This window comes from Myotis daubentonii, chromosome 1, assembly GCF_963259705.1.
Source record: "Myotis daubentonii chromosome 1, mMyoDau2.1, whole genome shotgun sequence".
In the NCBI taxonomy this organism is placed as follows: domain Eukaryota; kingdom Metazoa; phylum Chordata; class Mammalia; order Chiroptera; family Vespertilionidae; genus Myotis; species Myotis daubentonii.
The window spans coordinates 72727061-72751861 of NC_081840.1; the positions used below are offsets into that span (position 1 = coordinate 72727061).

The 24801-nt window shown below is 40.6% G+C and overlaps 2 protein-coding genes across 2 annotated transcripts in view; one reads left to right on the top strand and one right to left on the bottom strand.

Annotated features, from left to right (window-relative positions):
• Positions 1-24801, bottom strand: part of FMN1 (formin 1) — a 302227-nt gene that overhangs the window by 66544 nt on the left and 210882 nt on the right. The gene's annotated exons all lie outside the window — the stretch shown is intronic.
• On the top strand, positions 14761-15650 carry LOC132239353 (transmembrane protein 254). Its single transcript, XM_059705551.1, has one exon. The coding sequence runs from the start codon at positions 14807-14809 to the stop codon at positions 15179-15181; it is 375 nt and encodes a 124-aa protein (XP_059561534.1). The 5' UTR covers positions 14761-14806; the 3' UTR covers positions 15182-15650.

The following is a 24801-nucleotide window of genomic DNA, read 5'->3' on the forward strand; positions in this document are numbered from 1 at the left end:
TACCTTGACTAGAAAAATATTGAGAGTCAGTCTATGTTTGAAAGCAAGTGTGAGGCCTCTGAGCGCATGACAAGCCACACACACCTGATAGGAAATAGATCTCCCTTAAAGTCTGAGAGAAGTGGAAACGTTTGAATACTAAGTAAGTGGGAGCAGGAGCCTGAAGTTAATTGTGCAAAGGGCATGAAGCTGATTTCGGGAAGAAAAAAAACCCAAAACCCAACTCATGAAACCAGAGGCTTGAAATGTTTTACTGGAGAAAAACCATAGCATTACCTCCTCCTGTGGGTTGATAACAATGATTTATGAAGCTGAAGTCATTTCTTGTGATTGTGCTTCGAGGAGATTGGTTTCACATGATCTGTGAAGCCAGGCAATGGGAGCTGAAGAAGAACCCCACATGTTCAATGGAGGCTGGGATCTGCCCTCTTCAAGGGGATTCCAGAGCTGGGAGGAGGGGGAGGAAAAGCTATTGCTCTCTGATCCATGAGCCCCCTTCTCCCCTCCCACAAGCTCATTAGGTGGACACACGGCTCTCTCATTCTCTCATTCCTTTTAAAAGTATTCCCACTTCTGCTGTGTGGGAGTAGAAGCTCATTGTAAATGCACAGCAGGATAGTAGCAAAGCCCAGATTAATTCCCCACGGATTTATATGGCTCGTTCTCACCCACGATGACTTGTACCATTTCAAAGGTGCTTATGCTGCTGTTTTTATGGCTGGTCACTAACTTTATTCTGGCATATGGCGGTTGGCGCCATGACACGGAGTGAACATTTTATACCTGAATTAAAGTGGCTATTTGACAGTTTCTGTCAGAAAGTTCAGAGCAAAGAATTTGTGGGACAAGATTTATTGCATATTTTATATGGGACACATCTGTTTCTTTGCTAGCTTTGTTCCTTCCCTTAAAAAAAAAATTAAAGACGTTTCCTAAAGAAATATAGCGACTGATAGAAAAAATCAATTTCTAAAGCAGAAGGAAAATATGGTCAAAAGTTGAGTATTTAGGACCTAATTAGAGAAACAAAACAAAGCAAAAACAAACAAACAAACAAAACCAACCCCACTTCTCATTTTGAGAAGGAAAAATGACTCATAGTCATGAATAAAAAGCTCAGTTGAAACAATGCAGTTACCACTGGCAATTATTTTATGGTTGGTTTAATGCAATTTATATAATGAAGCTAAAAATTTAAGTTCATAACCTACCATTTTCCACACACTTGAAACAGGATTGGAAAGAATAACCTGCCTTTGATGTATCTTTAAGGATTTTGCCATCCTAAATGGTGAACTAAATAATAAGTCCAACCACATCAGCATTAAACAAACAAACAAAAATTACACATGTTTGAATATTTAAAAAGGGTATACCTAACAATAAATGCAGACAATTCCCAACCAGAATTCATCAACACCATGTGAAGGGCATACGTATATAAACTTCACCCTCACGGAAACACTCCACCTGTTGTACACAGTGTGCACTGGGATAGAGAATCGTGACTGCAGAAATACTGGGCTCACCTGGAACCTGGTATTGTTAACACACAGGCTACTTTATCTTTTCACTGCCATGGGGAGCCTTTAATTCTGAACACTGAAAAACTGAAAGTAAACTTCCACTCAAAGATTTTGAAGAGTCACTTTTTAATTACTTTAGGTAATACTCATTCTCCTCATAAAAATACTAAACATGGAGGAGAAACTAAGATGGCGGCATAGATAAACACCGGGAAATTGTTGCCTCCCACAACAATTGAAAAATACATCAAAAACACAAAACGGGCATCATCCAGAACTTCAGGAAGGCTGGCTGAGTGTAAATTCTACAACTAGAAGGAAAGAAAAGCACACTGAGAGCCAGAGGAGCTGCGGAGGTGGAGTGCAGAGGTACGGGGGCTCGCATGCGCGGAAAGGGTCTGGCACCTGAGGACGCGGCTGTCTTTTTGAATCCGGAGGGAGACACAAGCTCCCGACGGCTCTGAAATCCGGTTCCGGGAAGTCTCTGGGGACCCAGGACTCATACTGGGAGAAACTGGACTGTCTGGCAGCGAGCAAGCTTGAGGGCGGCTTTCCCTCAGAGGTGATTGCAGCCATTGCCGGGACTCTGGGACTTGTGACTCCTCAGGGCAGGGCTGAGGCTCCGCCATAGCTGCCTGCTCCGCCCTTTGATTCCTTGAGACCCCACCCCGCCCAGGCTGTGGCAGAGGCTTTTGCATATGAATGCCCCGGCCATTTGCAACCTGTAATTACTTAACTGCAGCCAGGCCAGATAGACCCAGAGCTTCCAAGAGAAGGCCCAAGGCCCCACAGCAGCTTGCATTGCTACACAGCTGAGCATCATCAGGGCACTTCCAAACTCCAAAAAAAAGGAAGGGGAATCTGCAGTTCTCTTCGTAGTTCCTGTTGTGTAACCTCAGGCAGAGGCTAAATTAGCACCTCCTTAGATCCAAGAGCCACTGTACCCAGTGGTCAGAGGGGGACCATCCAGATCACAACTCCTCAGATCCATAAGGGACACACTCAGGGTGCAGTCTCAGTGAGCACTAAAGCCCCACTGAAGCAAGTCTTGCCCCAGAAGGGTGTCTCCAGCACAGGAGTTCTCCCACTGCAGACACAGCTGATTCTCACTGCCAATTGGCCTGGAGGTCAATTCCTCCCAGTGATCCTACAACAACCAAGGCATAGCTACAACAAGACTGTGCACAAAGCCCACAAGGGGGTGCACCAAGAGTGTCCACCTCAGGTAATGGGGGAGGCTGAGCCACTGGGCCCACAAAGCCACTCTATCAACACAGGGAAGCAGCCAAAATGTGGAGACAAAGACAGGTCACAAATGGCAGAAACGGAGGAAAGCAAATGACTGGATATAGAGTTCAAGGCCACGTTTATAAGGTTTTTCAAGAATTTTATGGAAACTGCTGACAAATTTAATGAGTCCCTCAATAAGTATAGTGAGACCATGGAGGACATGAAAAAGGACCAACTAGAAATTAAGCATACACTGACTGAAATAAAGAATAATTTACAGAGATCCAACAGCAGACAAGAGGATCCCAAGAATCAAGTCAAAGATTTGAAATACAAAGAAACAAAAAATACCCAACTGAAAAAGAAAAAAGAAAAGAGATTCCAAAAATATGAAGATAGTGTAAGGAGCCTCTGGGACAACTTCAAGCGTACCAACATCAGAATTATAGAGGTACTGGAAGAAGAGAGAGGGCAAGATATTGAAAACCTATTTGAAGAAATAATGACAGAAAACTTCCCCTACCTGGTCAAAGAAATAGACATACAAGTCCAGGAAGCACAGAGAACCCCAAACAAAAGGAATCCAAAGAGGACCACACCAAGACACATCATAATTAAAATGCCAAGAGCAAAAGACAAAGAGAGAATCTTAAAAGCAGCAAGAGAAAGACAGTCAGTTACCTACAAGGGAGTACCCATACGACTGTCAGCTGATTTCTCAACAGAAACCATGCAGGCCAGAAGAGAGTGGCAAGAAATATTCAAAGTGATGAATAGCAAGAACCTGCAACCAAGATTACTTTATCCAGCAAAGCTATCATTCAGAATAGAAGGTCAGATAAAGAGCTTCACGGATAAGAAAAAGCTAAAGGAGTTCATCACCACCAATCCAGCATTATATGAAATGCTGAAAGGTATTCTTTAAGAAGAGGAAGAAGAAAAAGGAACTCTTACCATTTGTCACAGCATGGATGGAACTGGAGAGCGGATAAATACCACATGATCTCACTCATTTGTGGAATATAATGAACAACATAAACTGATGAACAAGGACTGATCCAGAGACGGAGAGGCATTGATTGGACTGTCGGGCTTTGGAGGGAGGGTAGGGGAGGGTGAGGGTAAGGGGGAAAGATCAACCAAAGGACTTACATGCAGGCATATAGGCCTAACCAATGGACACGGAAAACGGGGGGGGGGGGGGGTGAGGGCATGAGTGGGGGGGGTGGAGGGGGTAGAGGGTAACGTGGGGATAAGGACACATATTTAATATCTTAATCAATAAAAAATATCTTTAAAAAATACTAAACATTACAGATGTTCTCACTGATAGCTGTCTGCACTGCATCCTCCATTACCTCCAACACACATGCTCATCCTCTCCTGAGACCCGGCTACTGTTACTGGTTTGAAGTATATCCTCCCAGGACTGTTGAGTGTCCTTGTCCAAATGTGCAAGGTTTTTCTAAGTCAAATATAGAGAAGAAAATATGCTTGCTCACTAGGTATGCATGATTTTAATTTTAGTTGAGACTGTCCAATAATCCTCCACAGTTAGAGTACCACACTATACTCCCAACCAGTAAGTCAGTGGTTCTCAACCTGTGGGTTGCGGCCCCTTTGGTGGTCGAACGACCCTTTCACAGGGATCATCTAAGACCATCCTGCATATCAGATATTTTACATTACGATTCATAACAGTAGCAAAATTACAGTTATGAAGTGGCAATGAAAATAATTTTATGGTTGGGGGTCACAACATGAGGAACTGTTTTAAAGGGCCAGAAGGTGGAGAACCACTGCAGTAAGTGATATTGTCAAACTTTAATTTGTGCAAATCACATAGATTTTGGAACAAATCCTTACTAAATGTATTGCAATCATCTTTTGTCATGCTTTTGCTTGCCTTTTGATTTTGCAATGTCTTTTACTTATACATTTATTTTTGAAGTAGTCAAAGTAATAAGTACTTTCTTCATATTTTTTGCTTTTTTAATTCACTTGAAAAATAAAAGGCCTTGGTATATGGTGGGGTCCATGGTGATGGAAAAAAAATAAAAAAATAAAATAAAGGCCTTTGCTATTCCCAAGTGCACAAACATAACCCATATTTTCTTCTATATATTTTGTTTTTATTCATCTTTTTATATTTAGTTGATTCATCATTTGGAATTGTGTGGAGCAAGACTCATTTTTTGGAAATGGATAGCACTATTGGAAGAGCACTGGTTTTCTAAAAGATAGTCAGAGTATGCAAATAACCACAAGTCTGTTTCCTCTCTCATATGTAAACATGCCATTTCTTCTTCCTTCTCATTACTATGGCTAGTGCTTTCAGCTTTTGAGTTGTGTTCACAGGGATTACAGATGCATTTGAACTTATCTCCCCCATATTTATTTTTGTACTTTCACTTAACCAGTCTTTCTATTTTCCTTTTCCCCTTTCCTGAACTTTGTTGACTTCATCAAGTTGTATTTATTTTCTTTTTCCTTTACTGGCTTGAAAGTGATTAATTTTAACTTTTTGATTGGTGAATACATTTAAATTTCAACACCCATAACCCAAATGCCTGTGATCCTGGGTATCTAGAGTGAATTGTAGCTCTCTGCCCTAACTCTGAACAGTACAGGGTGGCCTGATTTTTCTTTCTCTCTCTGCCAAATCTCCTGGCCACATTCTGTGCACATCTCATGTGCTATCATCCACAATTTTACTTTCAGATTACCCAAATAAATTTTCTGTAATTAATATTTAATCACCGTTTTATAATTTTTTTTTGTTCATTATACCTTTTGCCACTCCACTTCTTCCTGGATTCTCTTTCTCATTGAAGGACTGCAGCTTCAAGAGTGGATGCATGGACAGTAAAGTACTAGGCTCCGTATGTCTCAAAAACTCACTTTTCTTCATTCTGATGATGGTTTAACTAAATATAGAGTTCCAGCTTCAAAATTATTTTGTTAGAATTTTAAATTTATTGCTTTATCGTTATTGTGTATCCAGTGTTGTTGCTGAGAAGTTTATTGTTTAGCTCACAGAATTTTTCTAAATCCTTGTTTCTCAAAGTTGATTATAAGAGCTAAAAGTGTGCATTTATCTTTTGTTGCCTCAAAGAGCTCTTTCAAAAAAGGATGCAATGTCTTTCTTCTTTTATAGGAAACAATCTCATATTGTTTCGTCCTCTCTTCTTTTAACTTGTATTAAATAGATTCAATTTCTAAAAACATTTTCTATATCTCAACCTTTCTCCACACTGTCCATATATTTTTCTCTTTATGCTCTATTCTAGAACAATTCCCTTGGCTTGAACTCTCTAATTGGAATTTCTGTGTTGTCTACGTTACCATGCTGTAAATTCATTCATTTTAAAAAAATGTTATCCAACCCCAAATCTCATTTCTATGTTCTACACTGGCTTCTTTTTTTATGGGGTGGTGCACTTTTGTAATTCTCTGAGAATATAAAACACACATGATCTGAAGACCTGTTCTGTCTACAAGTGTATTTTCTCAGGTGTAAGTTCTTCTGCTTGTTGATTTCGCTGGCTTTCCTCAACTGTTGATTCTGGAGCAGGAACCAATCTTTTTAGTTGAGCCTCACCATTGGATGCAGGAGTGAGAGCTATATGGCAGCTTGTATCCTACTTGTTTTGGAGAGAGTAGATGAGGGACAGAATGTTTAACTAGGCAGCATGTTCCCTCATGTCCTGAGACATCAGCAATTACCCAAGGCACTGCTCTGTCTCTACCCCCAAAAGCCCCATTCCTGACCGTGTCTCAGAGATAGGTGCTTCCTATTGTAGTTGTCTGCTTCAGGGGTGGCCAAAGGGGCTGCCTTTGCAGAATAAGAAAAGTCCCCCAAGAGCTGTCACTGCAAGCAATTGCTTAAATTCAAACCTTAACATTTTATATGCCTTCTCCATCATTTATGATAAGATACCTTATGCATGCTTTTCTTAGAGTTTAAAACCAAATAAATTGCCAAAGTAGCAATTTTACTATTATCATAAGTACTGATGTGGGGTGTAAATAATTGTAATTAACCACTTAAAAATCCATTTTAAAGGAGTTACATTGAAACAAAGCCTCTGAAACACACTGTTCCAATTCATACTGGAATCTAGTCACACACACTGCACAGGTAACGTTCACGTTTGCAAAGCATGCTTCACAGAACGGGCTTCCCTGAACTCACAAGGGAGAAGGCACAGAGCCCGGAGCTGTAACATCCTCCTGCAAAACCAGTGGAAGGCCATACTGGAGCTGTGTGCCCTTGCCAAAGCCATGTGCTTCCCGTTTTACAGTTCTATAAAATGGCATCTGTGAAGAAATAAGATTTCATTTAAGTGCTGGAAGCCACACACATTTGGAGAACAAGGGGTTGGGGATGGCAGCACATGGACTCACCAGCAAATACCATACTTACTGCAGCCATGGCAAGGACTGGGGGTGGAAGTGAGAGCAGGGCTGGGTAAGGAAGGAATTTTTAAAAATCCTTGGCTACTTTATTATTAGTTATTAAGTAAATGTGAGCACCATTTGAAAAGGGACCTGATCCATTTCGTGCATGCCATGAAGTGCAAATCTACTTGAGCGGGGTCAGGAGTCCAATGGTGATTGGCAGAGGTTCAGATTCTTACATGGTTCTCTTAGTTCCAAATAAACCACATGTTATTGATGCATTAGTTGCATATAGATAATGATTTATAGTTTATCACACATTTTCAGAAATAGTGCTTTGTTAAAATTATTATGCAAGGCAAAGTATATACCCAAGCAAGCCAGATAGGTGCATGTTTAATACCAGTCAATATCTCAATCATTCTAATCACTTCTCTATTTCCTCCATTGGCTCTTCTTCTTCCTCCTCTTGCACTCGAAATATATTTAGCCTCCAAGGCTATCTCTTGGCTCTTCACTCCTCCTTTATCTTTATATAATTACCTAGACATATAACTACCATTCTTTTGCTGATGAATCTGAAGTGTATATTGTGGACTCCAATATCTCAACAACAGATTTGCGTTTCTCATGTCCTGCAGGACAACCATGACCTGAACAGCCAGTCTGGAATTCAAATTATCCCTGACTCCCCCATCACAACACAAACCTGTTACTTCCAGGCACTTCCACAGCTCAGTGAATGGCATCACATTCACTAAGATGATCAAAATCTGGGAATTATTTTGGTTCCTCTCTTTGCTTCAATTACAAGGTCAAATTGTTATCAAATCCCTGTCTTTTCTAATTCCAAAATACATCTTGAATTTATCCATATTTTTATTTTATTGGTTAATCCTCACCCGAGGAAATTTTCCATTGATTTTTTTATTTTGTTTTATTGCTTAAAGTATTACAAAGAGTATTACATATGTCTCCTTTTTTCCTCCTCTTGACAATCCCCTGGCCTCCCCTAATCCCCAGTGTCTTATGTCCATTGATTATGCTTATATGCATGCTTACAAGTCCTTCAGTTGATCTCTTACTCCCCCCATCCCGCCCCCCAACCCTTTCTGGCCTTCCCGCTGTAGTTTGACAGTCTGCTCTGCCTCTGAATCTATTTTTGTTCATCAGTTTATAATGGTCTTTATTATCCATAAATGAGTGAGATCATGTGGTATTTTTCTTTCATTGACTGGCTTATTTCACTTAGCATAATGCTCCCCAGTTCCATCCATGCTGTTGCAAATGGTAAGAATTCCTTCTTTTTTTACAGCAGCATAATATTCCATTGTGTAGATGTACCACAGTTTTCTAATCCATTCATCTGCTGATGGGCACTTAGGCTGTTTCCAGATCTTCGCTATAGTAAATTGTGCTGCTATGAACATAGGGATGCATATATCCTTTCTGATGGGTGTTTCTGTTTTCTTGGGATATATTCCTAGAAGTGCGATCATTGGGTCAAATGGGAGTTCCATTTTTAACTTTTTGAGGAAACTCCATACTGTCTTCCATAGTGGCTGCACCGGTCTGCATTCTGCATTCCCACCAGCAGTGCACGAGTGTTCCCTTTTCTCCGCATCTTCTCCAGCACTTGTCATTTGTTGATAGCCATTCTGACAGGTGTGAGATGATATCTCGTTGTTTTGATTTGCATCTCTCGGATGATTAGTGACTTTGAGCATGTTTTCATATGTCTCTTGGCTTTCTGAATGTCCTCTTTTGAAAACTGTCCATTTAGGTCCTTTGCCCATTTTTTTTTTTTCCATCTTTTTCTTTTTTTTTTTCTTATATTGTTTTTTCTTTTTTTTTTTTTATCCCCCCGCCCTAGACAGTCCCCTAGCCTCCCCTATCACCCAGTGTCTTATGTCCATTGGTTATGCTTATATGCATGCATACAAGTCCTTTAGTTGATCTCTTACCCCCCTACCTCCTGCCCCCCAACCCTCCCCGGCCTTCCCGCTGCAGTTTGACAATCTGTTTGAGGCAGCTCTGCCTCTGTATCTATTATTGTTCAAAAGTTTATAATGGTCTCTATTGTCCATGAATGAGTGAGATCATGTGGTATTTTTCCTTTATTGACTGGCTTATTTCACTTAGCATAATGCTCTCCAGTTCCATCCATGACGTTGCAAATGGTAAGAGTTCCTTCCTTTTTACAGCAGCATAGTATTCCATCGTGTAGATGTACCACAGTTTTCTAATCCATTCATCTACTGATGGGCACTTAGGCTGTTTCCAGATCTTAGCTATGGTGAATTGTGCTGCTATGAACATAGGGGTGCATATATCCTTTCTGATTGGTGTTTCTGGTTTCTTGGGATATATTCCTAGAAGTGGGATCACAGGGTCAAATGGGAGTTCCATTTTCAGTTTTTTGAGGAAACTCCATACTGTCTTCCATAGTGGCTGCACCAGTCTGCATTCCCACCAGCAGTGCACAAGTGTTCCTTTTTCTCCACATCCTCTCCAGCACTTGTCGTTTGTTGATTTGTTGATGATAGCCAGTCTGACAGGTGTGAGATGGTACCTCACTGCTGTTTTGATTTGCATCTCTCGGATGATTAGTGACTTTGAACATGTTTTCATATGTCTCTTGGCTTTCTGAATGTCCTCTTTTGAAAGGTGTCTATTTAGGTCCTTTGCCCATTTTTTGATTGGATTGTTTATCTTCCTTTTGTTAAGTTGTATGAGTTCCCTATAAATTTTGGAGATTAGGCCCTTATCAGATATGTCATTGGCAAATATGTTTTCCCACACAGTGGGTTTTCTCGTTGTTTTGTTGATGGTTTCTTTTGCTGTGCAGAAGCTTTTTATTTTGATGTAGTCCCATTTGTTCATTTTTTCTTTAGTTTCAAGTGCCCTAGGAGCTGTATCAGTGAAGAAATTGCTTCGGCATATGTCTGAGATTTTCTTGCCTTTGGATTCTTCTAGAATTTTTATGGTATCCTGTCGTACATTTAAGTCCTTTATCCATTTTGAGTTTATTTTTGTGCATGGTGTAAGTTGGTGGTCTAGTTTCATTTTTTGCATGTATCTATCCAATTTTCCCAACACCATTTATTGAAGAGACTGTCTTCACTCCATTGTATGTTCTTGCCTCCTTTGTCAAATATTAATTGAGCATATTGGTTTGGGTCAATTTCTGGGTTCTCTATTCTATTCCATTGATCTATATGTCTGTTCTTGTGCCAGTACCAGGCAGTTTTGAGAACAGTGGCTTTGTAACCCAGCTTGATATCTGGTATTGAGATCCCACCCACTTTATTCTTCTTTCTCAGGATTGCTGCAGCTATTCAGGGTCTTTTTTTATTTCAGATGAATTTTTGGAGAGTTCGTTCTAGGTCTGTGAAATATGCCGTTGGTATTTTAACGGGAAGTGCATTGAATATAGATTGCTTTAGGTAGTATGGACATTTTAATGATGGTGATTCTACCAATCCATGAACATGGTATGTTCTTCCAACTGTTTATGTCTTCCTCTAACTCTTTTTTCAACGTCCTGTAGTTTTCTGCGTAGAGGTCTTTTACCTCTTTAATTAAGTTTATTTCTAGGTATCTTAATTTTTTGTGTGTGTGTGATGGTAAATGGGATTGCTTTTTTACAAAATTGAGAGAAAAAAACCACATAGTCATATCAATTGATGCAGAAAAAGCATTTGACAAAACCCAACACCTATTTTTGATAAAAACTCTCAGCAAGGTGGGAATAGAAGGATCATACCTCAACATAATAAAAGCCATATATGACAAACCCACAGCCAACATCATACTCAATGAGCAAAAACTAAAACCATTTCCCCTAAGAACAGGAACAAGACAGGAATGTCCACTCTCACCACTCCTGTTCGACATAGTACTGGAAGTATTAGCCATTGCAATTAGACAAGAAAAAGAAATAAAAGGCATCCAAAATGGAAAAGAAGAAGTAAAACTGTCCTTATTCGCAGATGACATGATATTGTACATAGAAAACCCTAAATACTCCATCAAAAAACTATTAGACTTGATAAATGAATTCAGCAATGTAGTAGGATACAAAATTAACGCCAAGAAATCTATGGCATTTCTATACACCAATAGTGAACTTGCAGAAAGAGAGACTAAAAAAGCAATTCCATTGATTTTCAGAGAGAGTAGAAGGGAAGGGCAGAGACAGAGATAGAGACACATCAAGGTGAGAGACACATTGATTGGTTGGCTTCAGCACATGCCCCGACTAGGCCGAGAATTAAGCCTACAACCTATTTATGTGCCCTTGACCAAAATTGAACCTGGGATTGTTCAGTCCAAGGGCCACTCTATCTACTGAGCCAATCCAGTTAGAGACATCCATATTTTTCCATCTGATTATCCACCACCCTGGTCCAAAGAGCTTTTTTTTTTTTTTTAAATATATATATATATATATATATATATATATATATATATATATATATATATATATATATTGATTTCAGAGAGGAAGGGAGAGGGAGAGAGAGATAGAAACATCAATGATGAGAGGGAACCATTGACCGGCTGCCTCCTGCATGCCCCCCACTGGGCACGGAGCCCACAGCCCGGGCATGTGCCCCTGACTGGAATCAAACCTGGGACCCCTGAGTCCACAGGCCAACGCTCTATCCTCTGAGCCAAACTGACCAGGGCAGAGCTTTTGTTTTTCACCTGAGTTATTTCAGTAATCTCTTGGTATCTTCTCTTGCCCCCTCTTCCATTTATTTTCTACATAGCAATCAGAATAATCTTTAAAAACATAAATATAGTGTCATGTTACTTTTATTTTAGCAACTCTTCTGAGGCTTCCCATTGAATACTAAATAAAATCCATTCCTGTAAGCCTTCAGGGTTCTGCATTGGCAGCTTGCCCTACTTCCAGCTGCATTAGCCTATATTAGTTTCTCAGTATGCCAAACTCTTAGGGCTGCCGCCCATGATATTCCTTCTGCTGATGGTGTTTTTCTCCCTACATTTCCCGAGAGTAAGTCCTTTCCTGACCTAAATGTGATTACTGTAGATTTCTTTTAAAAAATATTTTTATTGATTTCAGAGACGAAGGGAGACAGAGAGATAGAAACATCAATGATGAGAGAGAACCACTGACTGGCTGTCTCCTGTACACACCCTACTGAAGATCAAACATGCAAACCAGCTAGAGCACTGTAGATTTCTTAAAAGTGTGCCTCCCCCAAACCTAAACATTCCACAATCTGTAGTATACATTGGGTTAGTTATTTGCTTTTTTTTTTTTGTCTCCTTCTCTTCTTTATTATGAGTTTGTCTACTTTGTTCACAACTATATAAATTGTGCCTGCATAGAACCTGACACACTGTAGGCTTTCCACATTGGCTGAATAAATGTTCTGTTAGTCTCTGTGCTGCAGTTGCTCTACTGTGCAATCATCTGTTTGGACTGGCTCTCCAGGGTAGGCCGCAAGGTCTGTAAGCCAGGGACTGCCTCCCGCCTTGACTTGGCACAGTATCCGACACATTATAGGCCTATACATGAGAAATGAATGGTTGCAATTAGGTTCTCAGTAATCTTTTTTCACATTGTATTAGAGATGACATGTGAAATCAACTTAGGTGGTGATGTTTAGAGTAAGTAGTCTTGAGAGGTTTAAAAAATACACACAAAAAAATTGGTAATAACGAGCGGCCAAGGAAATCATGGATAAGGTCTGTTTGGATAACAAAACTGGGACGAGGGAAACAAGTTCAAAATAGTAGTCAGAAAGAGCTCAAAGAGAGACCCCAGAGACTGACTCTCCCTCTGGATGTCTAAATCCATCACTGACTTAGCAGACAGTCCCTGGAAAGGACCGTCTCTCAGAGCATCCCTTCCCTCATATGTCAAGAACCCTGATAACTGTTTTCTTCACCAGGATAGTGGGAGTACAAATGAGGTGGCAGAACGTTAAGTGCCCACAGTGCACTGGAGAAAAGGCACTCTAAGGAGAATGGAGGGCTCTGAGGGCCAGCTCACTGCAGCCTGAGAAGCTGTATCTCAATGGTGAAGGTGCTGAACAAGATCAAAGTTGAATTCCTTAGCAAAATATTGTTTCTCTGATATTAAATTTTTTAAAAAAGGTAAACAGACCAAGAGGGTATGCTCAGAAACGGATGGAAAGACTTGATGCCAACCAATCAAGCAGAAAGATTTAGTAAAAAGAGACCAAAAAAAGGATGAAGGGATTCTAGGGCAGCACAGACCATTTTCCTGAGAAACAGGGAAGCAGACAGAGAAATAAGGGTGGTCTCTGGACAGTCTCTCTAACCCACTGCTGAGGCCAGACTTCTTGACATGGAACTCTAACGCTTTGCTCCATTTCTAAGTCATGCCAATCCGTGAGTTTACTTTGAAATTTTGTGTAGAAACCAAAAGAGACCTACCTTACATTAGAACAGTAGAGGATATAATACTGAGTTCCATTAAAATGTTCTAGGCAGTTTCCAGATAGCAATAAACTATGGAAATACTATTCTATATGCCCTTCACTGGCTCTTTCAACTACTTTCTAGATAAACATGTTCAGAAAATGCAAATGTCTGCCTACAACTGATGCATATGCCTTGACCTGAAACTAAATAAAACTGAAAGGGAATTAAAAGAGAGGATGAAGGCCTCACATTTTCCTCAGGCTGGTTGCCATGTCTCCATTAGGTTCTGGGTGTGTGTTTATTTTTATAGCTCTCTTTCGTGGATAGACGGTGTGAGACAGAAGTCTTACTTCCAAGGTTCATTTTACTGAGTGGCCTATAGTCAGTCTTTCCAAGAAGAAAAATGGAAAATTACGGTTCAAGAGTGTTACTGTCCATCAAGAGACCAAGGAGAATTCTGGACCTCATCCACTCAACAGCTTAAATGATCATTTATGAGCAGCAAAATGATTGTCTTGTCTTAGCTGCATTATTTGGGGCTGAGTTTATGGTTTAGGCCCAGCTAATCACAATGATATAACTGTGCATTCCCATCACTTTCACATATGGACTATCACTATTGCATTAATTAAGTAGAAAAAAACAAAACCTTGAGGAATCATGTTCTCTATGGAAAGCAAAGTACAAGAAAGCAGAATTCGTTTTAATGCTTGTACCACTTCGTAATAATAGAGTTCTAGCCATGTCACATAATTGTCTTATCTTTCCCAATGAAGAAGAAAGGATTTACAGATTACTGGCTGTCCTTTGCAGTGGAGTTCCAGACTGATGTGACTACCTTAATGATAGCAAGGAAAAGGTGTAGAGATAAAGAAAAACATGGCTTATTCACACAATGGAATAATCGATAGCAGCTAGAGAATTATATCCACATGTATCAATATGGGTCGATTTTGGAACAATCTGAAGTGAACATTAGGGTGCAGAATGATAAACCCAGTATGCTTCAGCCTTTCTATTGTGCATTCACTGCCTCCCTGAAGAAAGTCAGAAATTCATAATCTAAATTTGATAAATCTTGATCACTGAAAGTTATCCAAAGACAATTTCAATTATCTAAAGTAATGAAGGCAATAAAAGTGGTCTTATCTTTAAAAAAATGTTTCTATTGGGCCCCCGCCTCCGAGCGAGCGGGCCCTGAACGCTCCCGGGGGCGAGCTGCCGCGATGGGGAAGGCGGCAGGCGACGAGGCGTACTTCCAGAGGGGCAGTCTGTTCTGGTTCGCGGTCATCACCCTCTCCTTTGGCTATTACACGTGGGTTGTCTTCTGGCCTCAGAGTATTCCTTACCAGAGCCTTGGGCCCCTGGGTCCCTTCACTCAGTACCTGGTGGACCATCATCACGCCCTCCTGCGCAATGGGTACTGGCTTGCCTGGCTGATTCACGTGGGAGAGTCCTTGTATGCCATGGTATTGTGCAAGTCTAAAGGCATCACGAATGGTCGGGCTCAACTACTCTGGTTCCTGCAGACGTTCCTCTTTGGGATAGCCTCCCTCTCCATCTTGATCGCTTACAGACCAAAACGCCAAAAGCAAACTTAAAGGAGATCTCCAACCCTTTCCCTGCACTGACATCCAGCCTCACTCTTGTCTGAGGATAGCGGGTTTATCCACCTTTCTGTTTTCTGGAAAGTTACGCCCCTCTCGTCAGTCATTATCTCATATTCTCTGATTGGACTTGAGTAGATAATAAGAAAAGGTTTTATCTTTCCAATTCTGCATTCTAACCTATTTGGCAGAGTACTTCCAGCTACCTCTCTCTCTGCCATCTGGTTTAAGCCACGTACTAAATTTGCTTGTTGGTATACCTGTGCTCCCACCTTTTGACTAACACACCTTACCCATACCACCTCCATCTTAGCTGATTAGGGTTTGCTTTTTGGTAAGGTAAAATATTTTAGAGTTAATGGATGGAAATCCAGCTCAGATTTTGTAAAAGCATGGTCCTCTCTAAGGGAAATAATGACAGTAGTATTAAGGGTGCTGGGAACAATATGGTACATTATTGATGAAATGGATTAACGAATAAAATGCTGTGAATTGTCAAAAAAAATGTTTCTATTGATCTCAGGGAGAGAAAGGGAGAGGGAGAGAGATAGAAACATCAATGATGAGAGAGAATCATTGACTGGCTGCCTCCTACATGCTCCTTACTGAAGATTGAGCCAACAACCCAGGCATGTGTCCTGACTGGGAATAGAACCATGACCTCCTGGCCGGGCTGACTTATCTTTTTATCATGTAGAATTTTCTTTCTACACTTGGCTTTTGTAACAGAGAATGGAGTTTAGTCTGCTGGTAAGACCTAACAATTTTGGTAATAGTTCTTCACAGCATCTATTGCATTCTGCAGAGGATGCTCCAAAGAGGCTACCCATCTCCTCTGAGAATGAAAAATAAATATTTGTGGTTACAATGGTGTCACGATTCTCAGATTAAAGGAGGGATTTAGGCCTACTACTTGGCTCATGCTCCCTTCTAAGAAAACCACAATTTTTTTTTAGCAACCTAATAAAATTATTGGGGAAAGAAAGCACGCTCTCTGATGACTAGGAATGTTAACAAATAAAGGAACCTTTTAGTAATTTCAATGTGTTTTAAGGATTTCAGAATTCCTCCCCTATGTTACTTTATGGCATTTCCAGTAAACAGAGAGATAGGTAAAACATAGTATTCCTTGGAAGATGACCGAAGGCAAACCTCTTTATCTGCTGGCACCTTTATGCATGTGCCACACATTGAATGCTTTGTCATCCTTTAAGGAAAGGTCCTGGTGGATGCAAGTATGTTAATAATTGCTTTCTTGTAGCAACAGCTAGCCATTTGGTCACAAACTCAAAACCCAATTTGTAAGAACATGGAATTGGGACAGCAAAACTCCAGCCAAATTGGAGAAAATGTTCTTTCTGCTTCCTCAAGGTCTACTCTAACTTAATATGGATGCAACTAGCCAAATGCCCAAGAATAAAATGTGTTATGCAATATCTACTCTAAGGCTATACAATTCATGAAACTAATCAAGCCTTCTTCTTATGTTAAAAATAGACACTTAGGCAGAAGTTCTGTAAACCCTAGGGCTCTACCTAGTGAGAAACCAGGAGGACTGGACAAGCCATCTTCTCCTTTCCAGCTGCTAGCTGGTGAATAATCCAGGCCCCAGGATAGTTGGGGATGGTTTTCTCAGAATGAAAGTTTTCTACCAGTTTACACTTTCATTAATATTAAGGGCTCCATCCGTGGCTGCTGAGGCAGAGTGGTGCAAGTCAGGTCAGCTGCCCACACCTTCCTCGGAGGCCAGTTTCCTGGGATTGGCTCTCTGCACCTCTGTTGCATGAGCTGGAAGTAGATGGATGCAATCACATTCCAAGACAACTTATTTGGTGTTATTATGAACTGGGCCTACTGTCTCAGCTTTTGAAAGCAGTAAGGATCCTCAGACCCCTGCCAACCCATGTAAATCACCCTTTCCCCTGTTTAAAGTCTAGGATCCATGGGTGATGAAAACAGTTATGACTCTCCTGTTGCTGGCATATAAAACGATGTTGCACATCTAGATACAACTCTGACCATGAATATAAGCCTCCAGCGAACTCAGTGGGGGGAAGGAAGAAAAGATTTAGACACATGCTCCTGCAGAAACCAAGGCCAGGGACACGTTTCTTTGTCCCAAACCCATGGGACAAAGTTAGGAAGTACTGAATCCAAATTCTGTACTTATTGAGAGACCTTATGCTAAATGAAAAGGAGAAATAAATAACTGAATAAGATTACCTTTATCTGCAACTAATTTTAATGTCTCCTTTGTTTTTAAAATCATTTGGACAAGTGAAGGGAATTTCTACATTTCTCTGGGTAATACATGATCCTACATTTAGATTGTACACAATTTCAAGGAACCCGGAAGGCCCCAAAGTTATCAGAAGATATGGGCTGTCTAAAAATTGTCAAGAGATAAGAAAATCTCACAATCCTTGCATTTGACTAGACACTGACTATTAGATAACAACAGATATTTTTTTTTTCTCCTTTTTAAACCGTCAGGAGGGTAGACCCGCCTGACTCACTGTCTGTTTTCCATTCTTCATTGGCTTGTTACATTGATCTCATTCCTGACCTTCTTTTGGTTACACAGTGGTAGGGAGGCTTTGATATTCCTTTTTAAGTCTCCAGATACATTTCATTCCATTTGTGATTTAAATGAGGAAGAAGCACTTTAAATGTTCCTTTCCTTTTCTGGACAAATTCAATGTGTGTTTACTAAGCTCCCACTACATACTAAGCAGCATTCTAAAGTGAGAAAAATAGATACCGTCCCTCTTTTATTAGCTAACACCTCAAATGTTTAAAAACTGAAGGAAGAGCCATAGAGGACACAGAAGTCACAATTAATAACACGGGGAATGGAATATTCACAGGGGTATGTCTAAGGAAAACCCTGCCTCTCTGAGAGGTTATGCCACTGAAATACCCCGCACTTCTAGTCTCTCTCTCAACTTGCTCAACAACTCTAGCCCAAACCATGAAAATCCTACACTCAATTCTTAAGTTACTCTCACTGGGGCCTTCCTTTGACATCTAACTGAGTTCAGTTTCCTCATTTGTAAAATAGAAATAGTAATAGCCCTGCCTCAAGATCTTTTTAAAATGAGACTAAGTGAGACTAAATATCAAACCTGGCCAAGAACATTAAAAAAATGTTAGTTCATACTGTTTTTATTATTCTTAGTAATAAAGAATAAATACCATAGGAGCTTGGGAGTTTCTATAGAAAAGGTGAGATGTGAGGACAGTTTTGTAGGGTGTGTGTTAACTTTGGGTAGAAAAAGGGAATAGGGGTAGGACTCCAAGATTTAAGCTGAAGCTTCTATTTCTTCCACATGAGCAAGGGCCTAGACAGGCTGGAGTGATGAGTGGTGTGTGTGTGTGTGTGTGTGTGTGTGTGTGTGTGTGTGTGTTTTGTAGAGGTCAAGGAGTCAAAAAGGAGAATCCCTAGACTGGAGGAAAAATCTTTTGTGGGAGCAGTAAGCTTAGACAAGTAGAACAGACCATGAATATAACCTGTCAGAGAGTGACGCAAATAATCCACTCATGCAGATAATCCCCAAGAATGCAGCATTCTTTTTACTAACTTCTGATTCCCTGGGATGAGGAAGGTGGGTAGAGTGGGGATGCTTGTTTCTGGTGTCTGGAATAAAAGCCTCTGATGGGGACGTATTGCGAATATACTTGTAGGAGAAGCTCAATGCTTTTCAAAGTGGGAAACATGGCATCATCAGGGATTTCTGTGTACCTGCCTGGAAATGCTAGGCTTCAATCTAGGGCAGATTTGAACTTTTACAACTCTCAAAAATATCATCATTCCTGAGGGCGGCAGGCTCTGCTGAGAAAAGCTGTTCTGTTCCATAGGTTAGCACCAGCCTAACAGAGTTCCTGTGACCACTTACGACTTAAAACAAACTCAGCCTTTGCATGCTTTTGCAACATCCCTATAACTGTGGGTTGTTTAAAAATAGCTATGGCCCAAAGAGTTTATTTCCAACATCTGACATGATTGTAGTCTGCAGCGTTTTGTTATGTAAATAATGGTAGCAGAGGAGAAATACGCAAAAACATTGCCCCTTCTCAAAGCCCAATGGAGTTAGTGCTTTTGTCAACTCTGGGTTCCCAATCTGGGGGTTGTTTGTCTGTTTGCGGTGTGTAAAATAGAATACTCTATGCCTGCCTCAGCTTTTCTTCTGAGGCAGCAGCAATTTGCAAAGGAACTCTTGTTCTTCCATGATGTCCCTAACTTTCCTTCACAGACCACTGTGCTTCGGTGTGGAGAGGGGTTTTAATGTGGTGGCTGTTGAGACGATGCTGTGAATATGTGTAAAGCAAAGGGAAGAGCGTTCTGAGATGATGACTCAAGTAGTGTTAGAAAATGTCAATAATTCAAGGCTTGATGATGTGTAAAGGCATGTGCCAAAGCCTCTATAATTCAACTCTCAGCTCTGTTCCAGGGCTACCCGAGCATGGGATGCTTTCTGTTTTGGGGTGGAGGGTGTGTGGGAGACAGCAAGAAAGGCAACTTATTCTTAGATTTGTTGATGGGAGAAAAGCAAGGGACAGATTGTTTTGCCCTAATTCTGTCCTCATTCCAGAACAGTGTCTTACTATCTCTTCTCTCTCCTCTCCCTCCATTTTTTTATTGACTGTCCACGGTATGCTAGCTTTCTAATTTCCTCATCTCTTATGGTCATATTTTAAGATGCAGTCCCTCTAAATGGCTGCTACCTTTTCTAGAGCAATCCTACTCTAATTCTTCTCTTAGAGGATGAGTAGGAAAGACAGGGAGAGAAAATGATTTTGGTCTTCAGTTAGTTTCACTGATGGGAGAAGAGATGGGATGATGGGAATGTCTTTTGAAGCTATGGCTGTTTTGGAAGGCGCCCGCCTGGGTAAGTGAGATGCATCCCATACGGATGAGGAAGAAGACCCACAGACAGCCAATGAGCAACAAATACAGTCTTGGAAGCCAAGGGCAGAGAAGGTGAGCCTTCTGACCCAGCTCGTCCAATATTCCTCCAAATTAGACCATTGACGAGATGGAGCAATAGCACAAGGAATAGTTTGCCACCCATATCATCCATCCAAAAGTGTAAGGGGCTTTGCTTTGTAATTACAAGCAAAAGGGGTTAATAAGTCTGAATATTTCTCTCAAATCTGATGATATATCTGAGAATATCTTTTCTGAAGGTCTCCAGACCTCCTTCATGGAAGTTGCCGGAAAGTGGTATTTTCATACTTCTCAGTGTAACGTGAGAAACCTACTGCCTTTTTTTTTTTTTTTTTTTTTTTTTACTTTTAGCAAATAATCTTAGGTTTTAAACATATTAAAGCCTAAATAAAGTTAAAGTTCAATATGTAGGGAAAGAAATGTGGATATCTTCATTTAATTATGAATTTTTAAACTTCGTTTTCATTTTCTTGGGCTCCTTCATAAGCGCAGGCAGATACTTCTCACATTGTAGCAGATTTTTGAGATACTCTGTAACAGTGATGGCGAACCTATGACACGCATGTCAGAGGTGACACGCAAACTCATTTTTTTGGGTTGATTTTTCTTTGTTAAATGGCATTTAAATATATAAAATAAATATCAAAAATATAAGTCTTTGTTTTACTATGGTTGCAAAGATCAAAAAATTTCTATATGTGACATGGCACCAGAGTTAAGTTAGGGTTTTTCAAAATGCTGACACACCGAGCTCAAAAGGTTCACCATCACTGCTCTATAACCTCTACTCTGACCCTCCTCATTTTTTCCTGATTCTCAGAACCTCCTGGGGTTTATTCATAACTCCGTTCTATTTGTTCCTCACTGTATCTGGTTAGATAAGCCCAGATCCCAGCGTGCCTACTTTGCCATACTATGATGAAAATAAATTAAGCCCTTGAATGGTGAACTCTCTGTTCTTAAACTTTTGTTTTTTTTTCTCCAAGAAAATTGGAAAAATTGTATTTGTCATATCAACCATGATCTTGAGTCCAGCTCAGTATCCCTTTCTGTCCCTTAACCAACAAGCTGATGAAACTGCCTCACTCATTGGACTCAATGTCCTCCTCCCACATGGCTTTGGAACAGAATGTGGTCTCCCTTGGGATTTTGTAGTAGCAAATTGAGGGAGTAAGACCTTACTCATATATAGATATGTTTCTCCTCCTATGTGAACTCTGCTCCTTTGCCCTTTCTTTTCAAGTTTGCCTCAAGGGAGAAAAAGAAAAGATATATAAAACAAAAAACACAAACAAACAAAGAAGCCAAAGCCCCAAACTAAGATTGCTATTAATTACCCCAAGCAAAGAAACCCAATTGCCATTGCTCAAGCTCTACTCAGCTAATTCCTCTTCTCCCCCAAATGTGGCTGAAACCCTGGGCCTCTCTCACTCCCACCATTATTATTTTCAGCCATTTCTTAGCTCAAGAAAAGGAGAATCATGGAGAAGTGAGCAGATAAAGGTAATCTAGATAACATCTTTCTCAGAACGAACACTTTTCTGTCTTTCTCTTATTTCTACTAATCCTGAAAATGGGAATCAAAGTTAAACGGTGGTGGTGGTGGTGGTGGTGGTGGTGGTGGTGGTGGGACTAATCAGCACTGATCACCTGGTTAACTTCAGAACTGGGATTTTCATAGTCATCAATAGAGAAGTTTGAGGCTTTCACTCATTTAGACCCTTCAAATGCTAACAGTATGATACCTCCAAAATTCAAAGCGCTGCCATAAAAATAACTGCCGTGCAGTTTGCCTTGTGCTTTTAGGCACTGTTGGCAAAGGCAGCACCTTTGTTACAGCGCGTGAATTTGTATTCTGTAGGGTTGGTTTGGAAGTAGCTGCCTCAGGGAATCCAGTCCCTTACTTCCTAAAAGCACACAGCTGCTGGGAGAGACTCGAGGAGACAGCAGGACTAGAGGAGACAGTGGCACCCAGCCTGCCAGGGACGCACATCAGTCCTGACTACACAATCACAGATGCTCATGCACGAGGCATAGCAGATCATTCAGACACAATGAAAATGGGCTGACTTTAAATAATAGGCATCCCTTACTTGAGTTTATTTTCTTCTAAATTATGACTCTAAAAAGTAAACATAGAATTATTTTCCTCTTCCAAATTGATATATCACTTTCCTTCCTGGCGTGGACCACCAACCAGGTTTCTGCCACCGGAAGTGGGGAAAGGACTGGAAATTCTGTGAGGAAGCCTGATCGAATACCCTATTCTTCCAACTTCCAAACCAGACACTTGGAGATGCAGACACATTTTTTTAAATTTTTTTTTGTGGTCTAAGTTGCAACCTCAAAAGAACTTGGCTGTTTTCTCACCGTGGCCTGTGATTTCCATGATGTGATGGTTTGCAAGGGTTTTGTTTTAAAATAGATGTTATGGGTAATCCCATGGGAATCCTTTTTTCAATCCCCCTGAATTGATAACCTTTTCTTCTTAAGTGTGACCTTGGTGTTCGGATAACCTTGGGACACAGACAAGGAGGATTCCCAGTGGTAAATGCCTGTCTGGTGCAAAGGGGGAAGGAAGAAAGTAAAACTTGTGAACTCATAGAAATAAAAAAAAAAAACAGCTTTGTATGTGCTGTCCTGCCCACTGCTCTTTTCCTTTCTTTTAGGAATATAGTAATGTTTGCATCTTCTCCTATTTCACTGGTTCTATTCATTGTAATTCATAGCAACAGCAATTCACATTCTAACTTAGCCTTACTTCAGCAACTCCTTTTCCTCTTCTCTTTGATTTCAAAACTAAAATGCCCAGATGCTCTCTTCCTAGAACCAAGTTCTTCATATTTTTCTGCCTGAACTGTTTACATCTCACAAACTCTGCATTTGGTGAATGGAAGACAGGCCTCCTCCAATGAAGATGAAATCCCTATGATCTGAGCACATCTCCTTTGGCCTCTTTATTATACGCTTAATCAACAAGAAAGCCTCAAGCTTCTGTCCACCACAGAAATCCTCATGACAAGGCAAAGGGCTTCAATTAAGCAACAGGAGAAGATAGAAACCATGCAGGTACTGCTGTGACAGGGTGCCCTGCGGACAGGGAGAGCGTGCAGCCGATGTCCACAATGCAGGGCTATGCCCCAGAACCTTTGTGTCTTTCCAGTTCCTCTCCTAAGCCCTCCTAAGAGTGCACTAACATACTGAATCAGAATGGCAACTTCCATGTCCCCACCCCCGCAAGGCTTGATAATAACGTCACAGTGAGAAATGCTTTACTGTTGTAAAATATGTGTTAAGATTTATTTCTCTGTACAAGTAGAAAGACAGTCTTCTGTCAAGCTTGGGTCTGAGATGCAAACATGTGGTTGACCAGGATTCATGGGAATGAATGGCTATGGAACCCTTAAAGAATGATGTGATTTGAGTGCTGACTCCTGAGCCCAGAGGTCAGAAGCCTCCTCACTCTACTCTCCCTATTGCACTGGCAAGTTTGTGACCCCTGGGTCACCTCTTATCACCTGTATCTACTGTCGAAGTGCATAATTGGGCTTATGGTGACATTCAATACTCATTTTCTTCAACCTCTTTGCAATATTTAACACTGCTGATAGCAGCTCCTGGGAATTCTCTTCCTTTAGCTTTAGTGCTTGTACTTTCTTAAGTCTTCTCCCATTTCAGATCTTTTTCTATCTCTTTGGTATACTACCCAACATAGCCCACCTCCACTCTCTTCAGTGTTGTCTTCTTCCTCTGCTCTCTCTCTATTTTCAATCTCATAATAGTGCACCAATCGCTGACTGCTAGACTCAAGTATTTCTCACCTCTGGACACATGGTTCAGGTATATTCCCTGAATGTTCCAGAGTAAAGTCAAGCTTCTCAGTACATGTTCACTTTCAAGTGTTCACCTTTTCTTTTAGTGGTAATCTATTCCTTCTGTCACTGAAGCTTAGAGTCTTGCTATCACCTTCAATTCCTACTTAATTACTCTTATTCATCCATCAGCAAACACTTAGTGTGTACCCATTATGTGACAGGCACTGGGCATACATTAGTGAACACAACTGAAGTGTTCTCTGTCTTCATGGAGTTTGTATTCAATCAGATGCCTAAATCCGGGAAACCTAGCCTCTATAATGTCACCCATATTCAACTTCTCATATCTTTTCCCATAAACATGTATTCTATTGCAGATCTTCACCACCTTTTCCGAATATTACTGTATGTATTCTTAAATGATCACTTAAAGTCATTGTCCTTCCTGCCTCCAGTATCATCTTTTAATATATATATATATTTTATTGATTTCAGAGAGAAAGGGAGAGGGAGAGAGAGACAGAAACATCTATGATGAGAGAGAATCACTTATCAGCTGCCTTCTGCACGCCCCCACAGGAGATTAAGCTCGCAACCTGGGCATGTTCCCTTGACCAGAACCAAATCCAGGACTTTTCAGTCCACAGACCAACACTTTATCCACTGAGCCAAACCGGCTAGGGCTCCAGTATCATCTTTTTATTCCACAGGCTTTATCACATGATTTTCCTACTCAAATCTTCCATGATTCCCTATTACATATAGAATAAAATAGAAATCTTTTGGCCTACAATTATAGACTCTTCATAATTTATATATATATTTCCAGCTCTTACTACTTTTCAAAATTT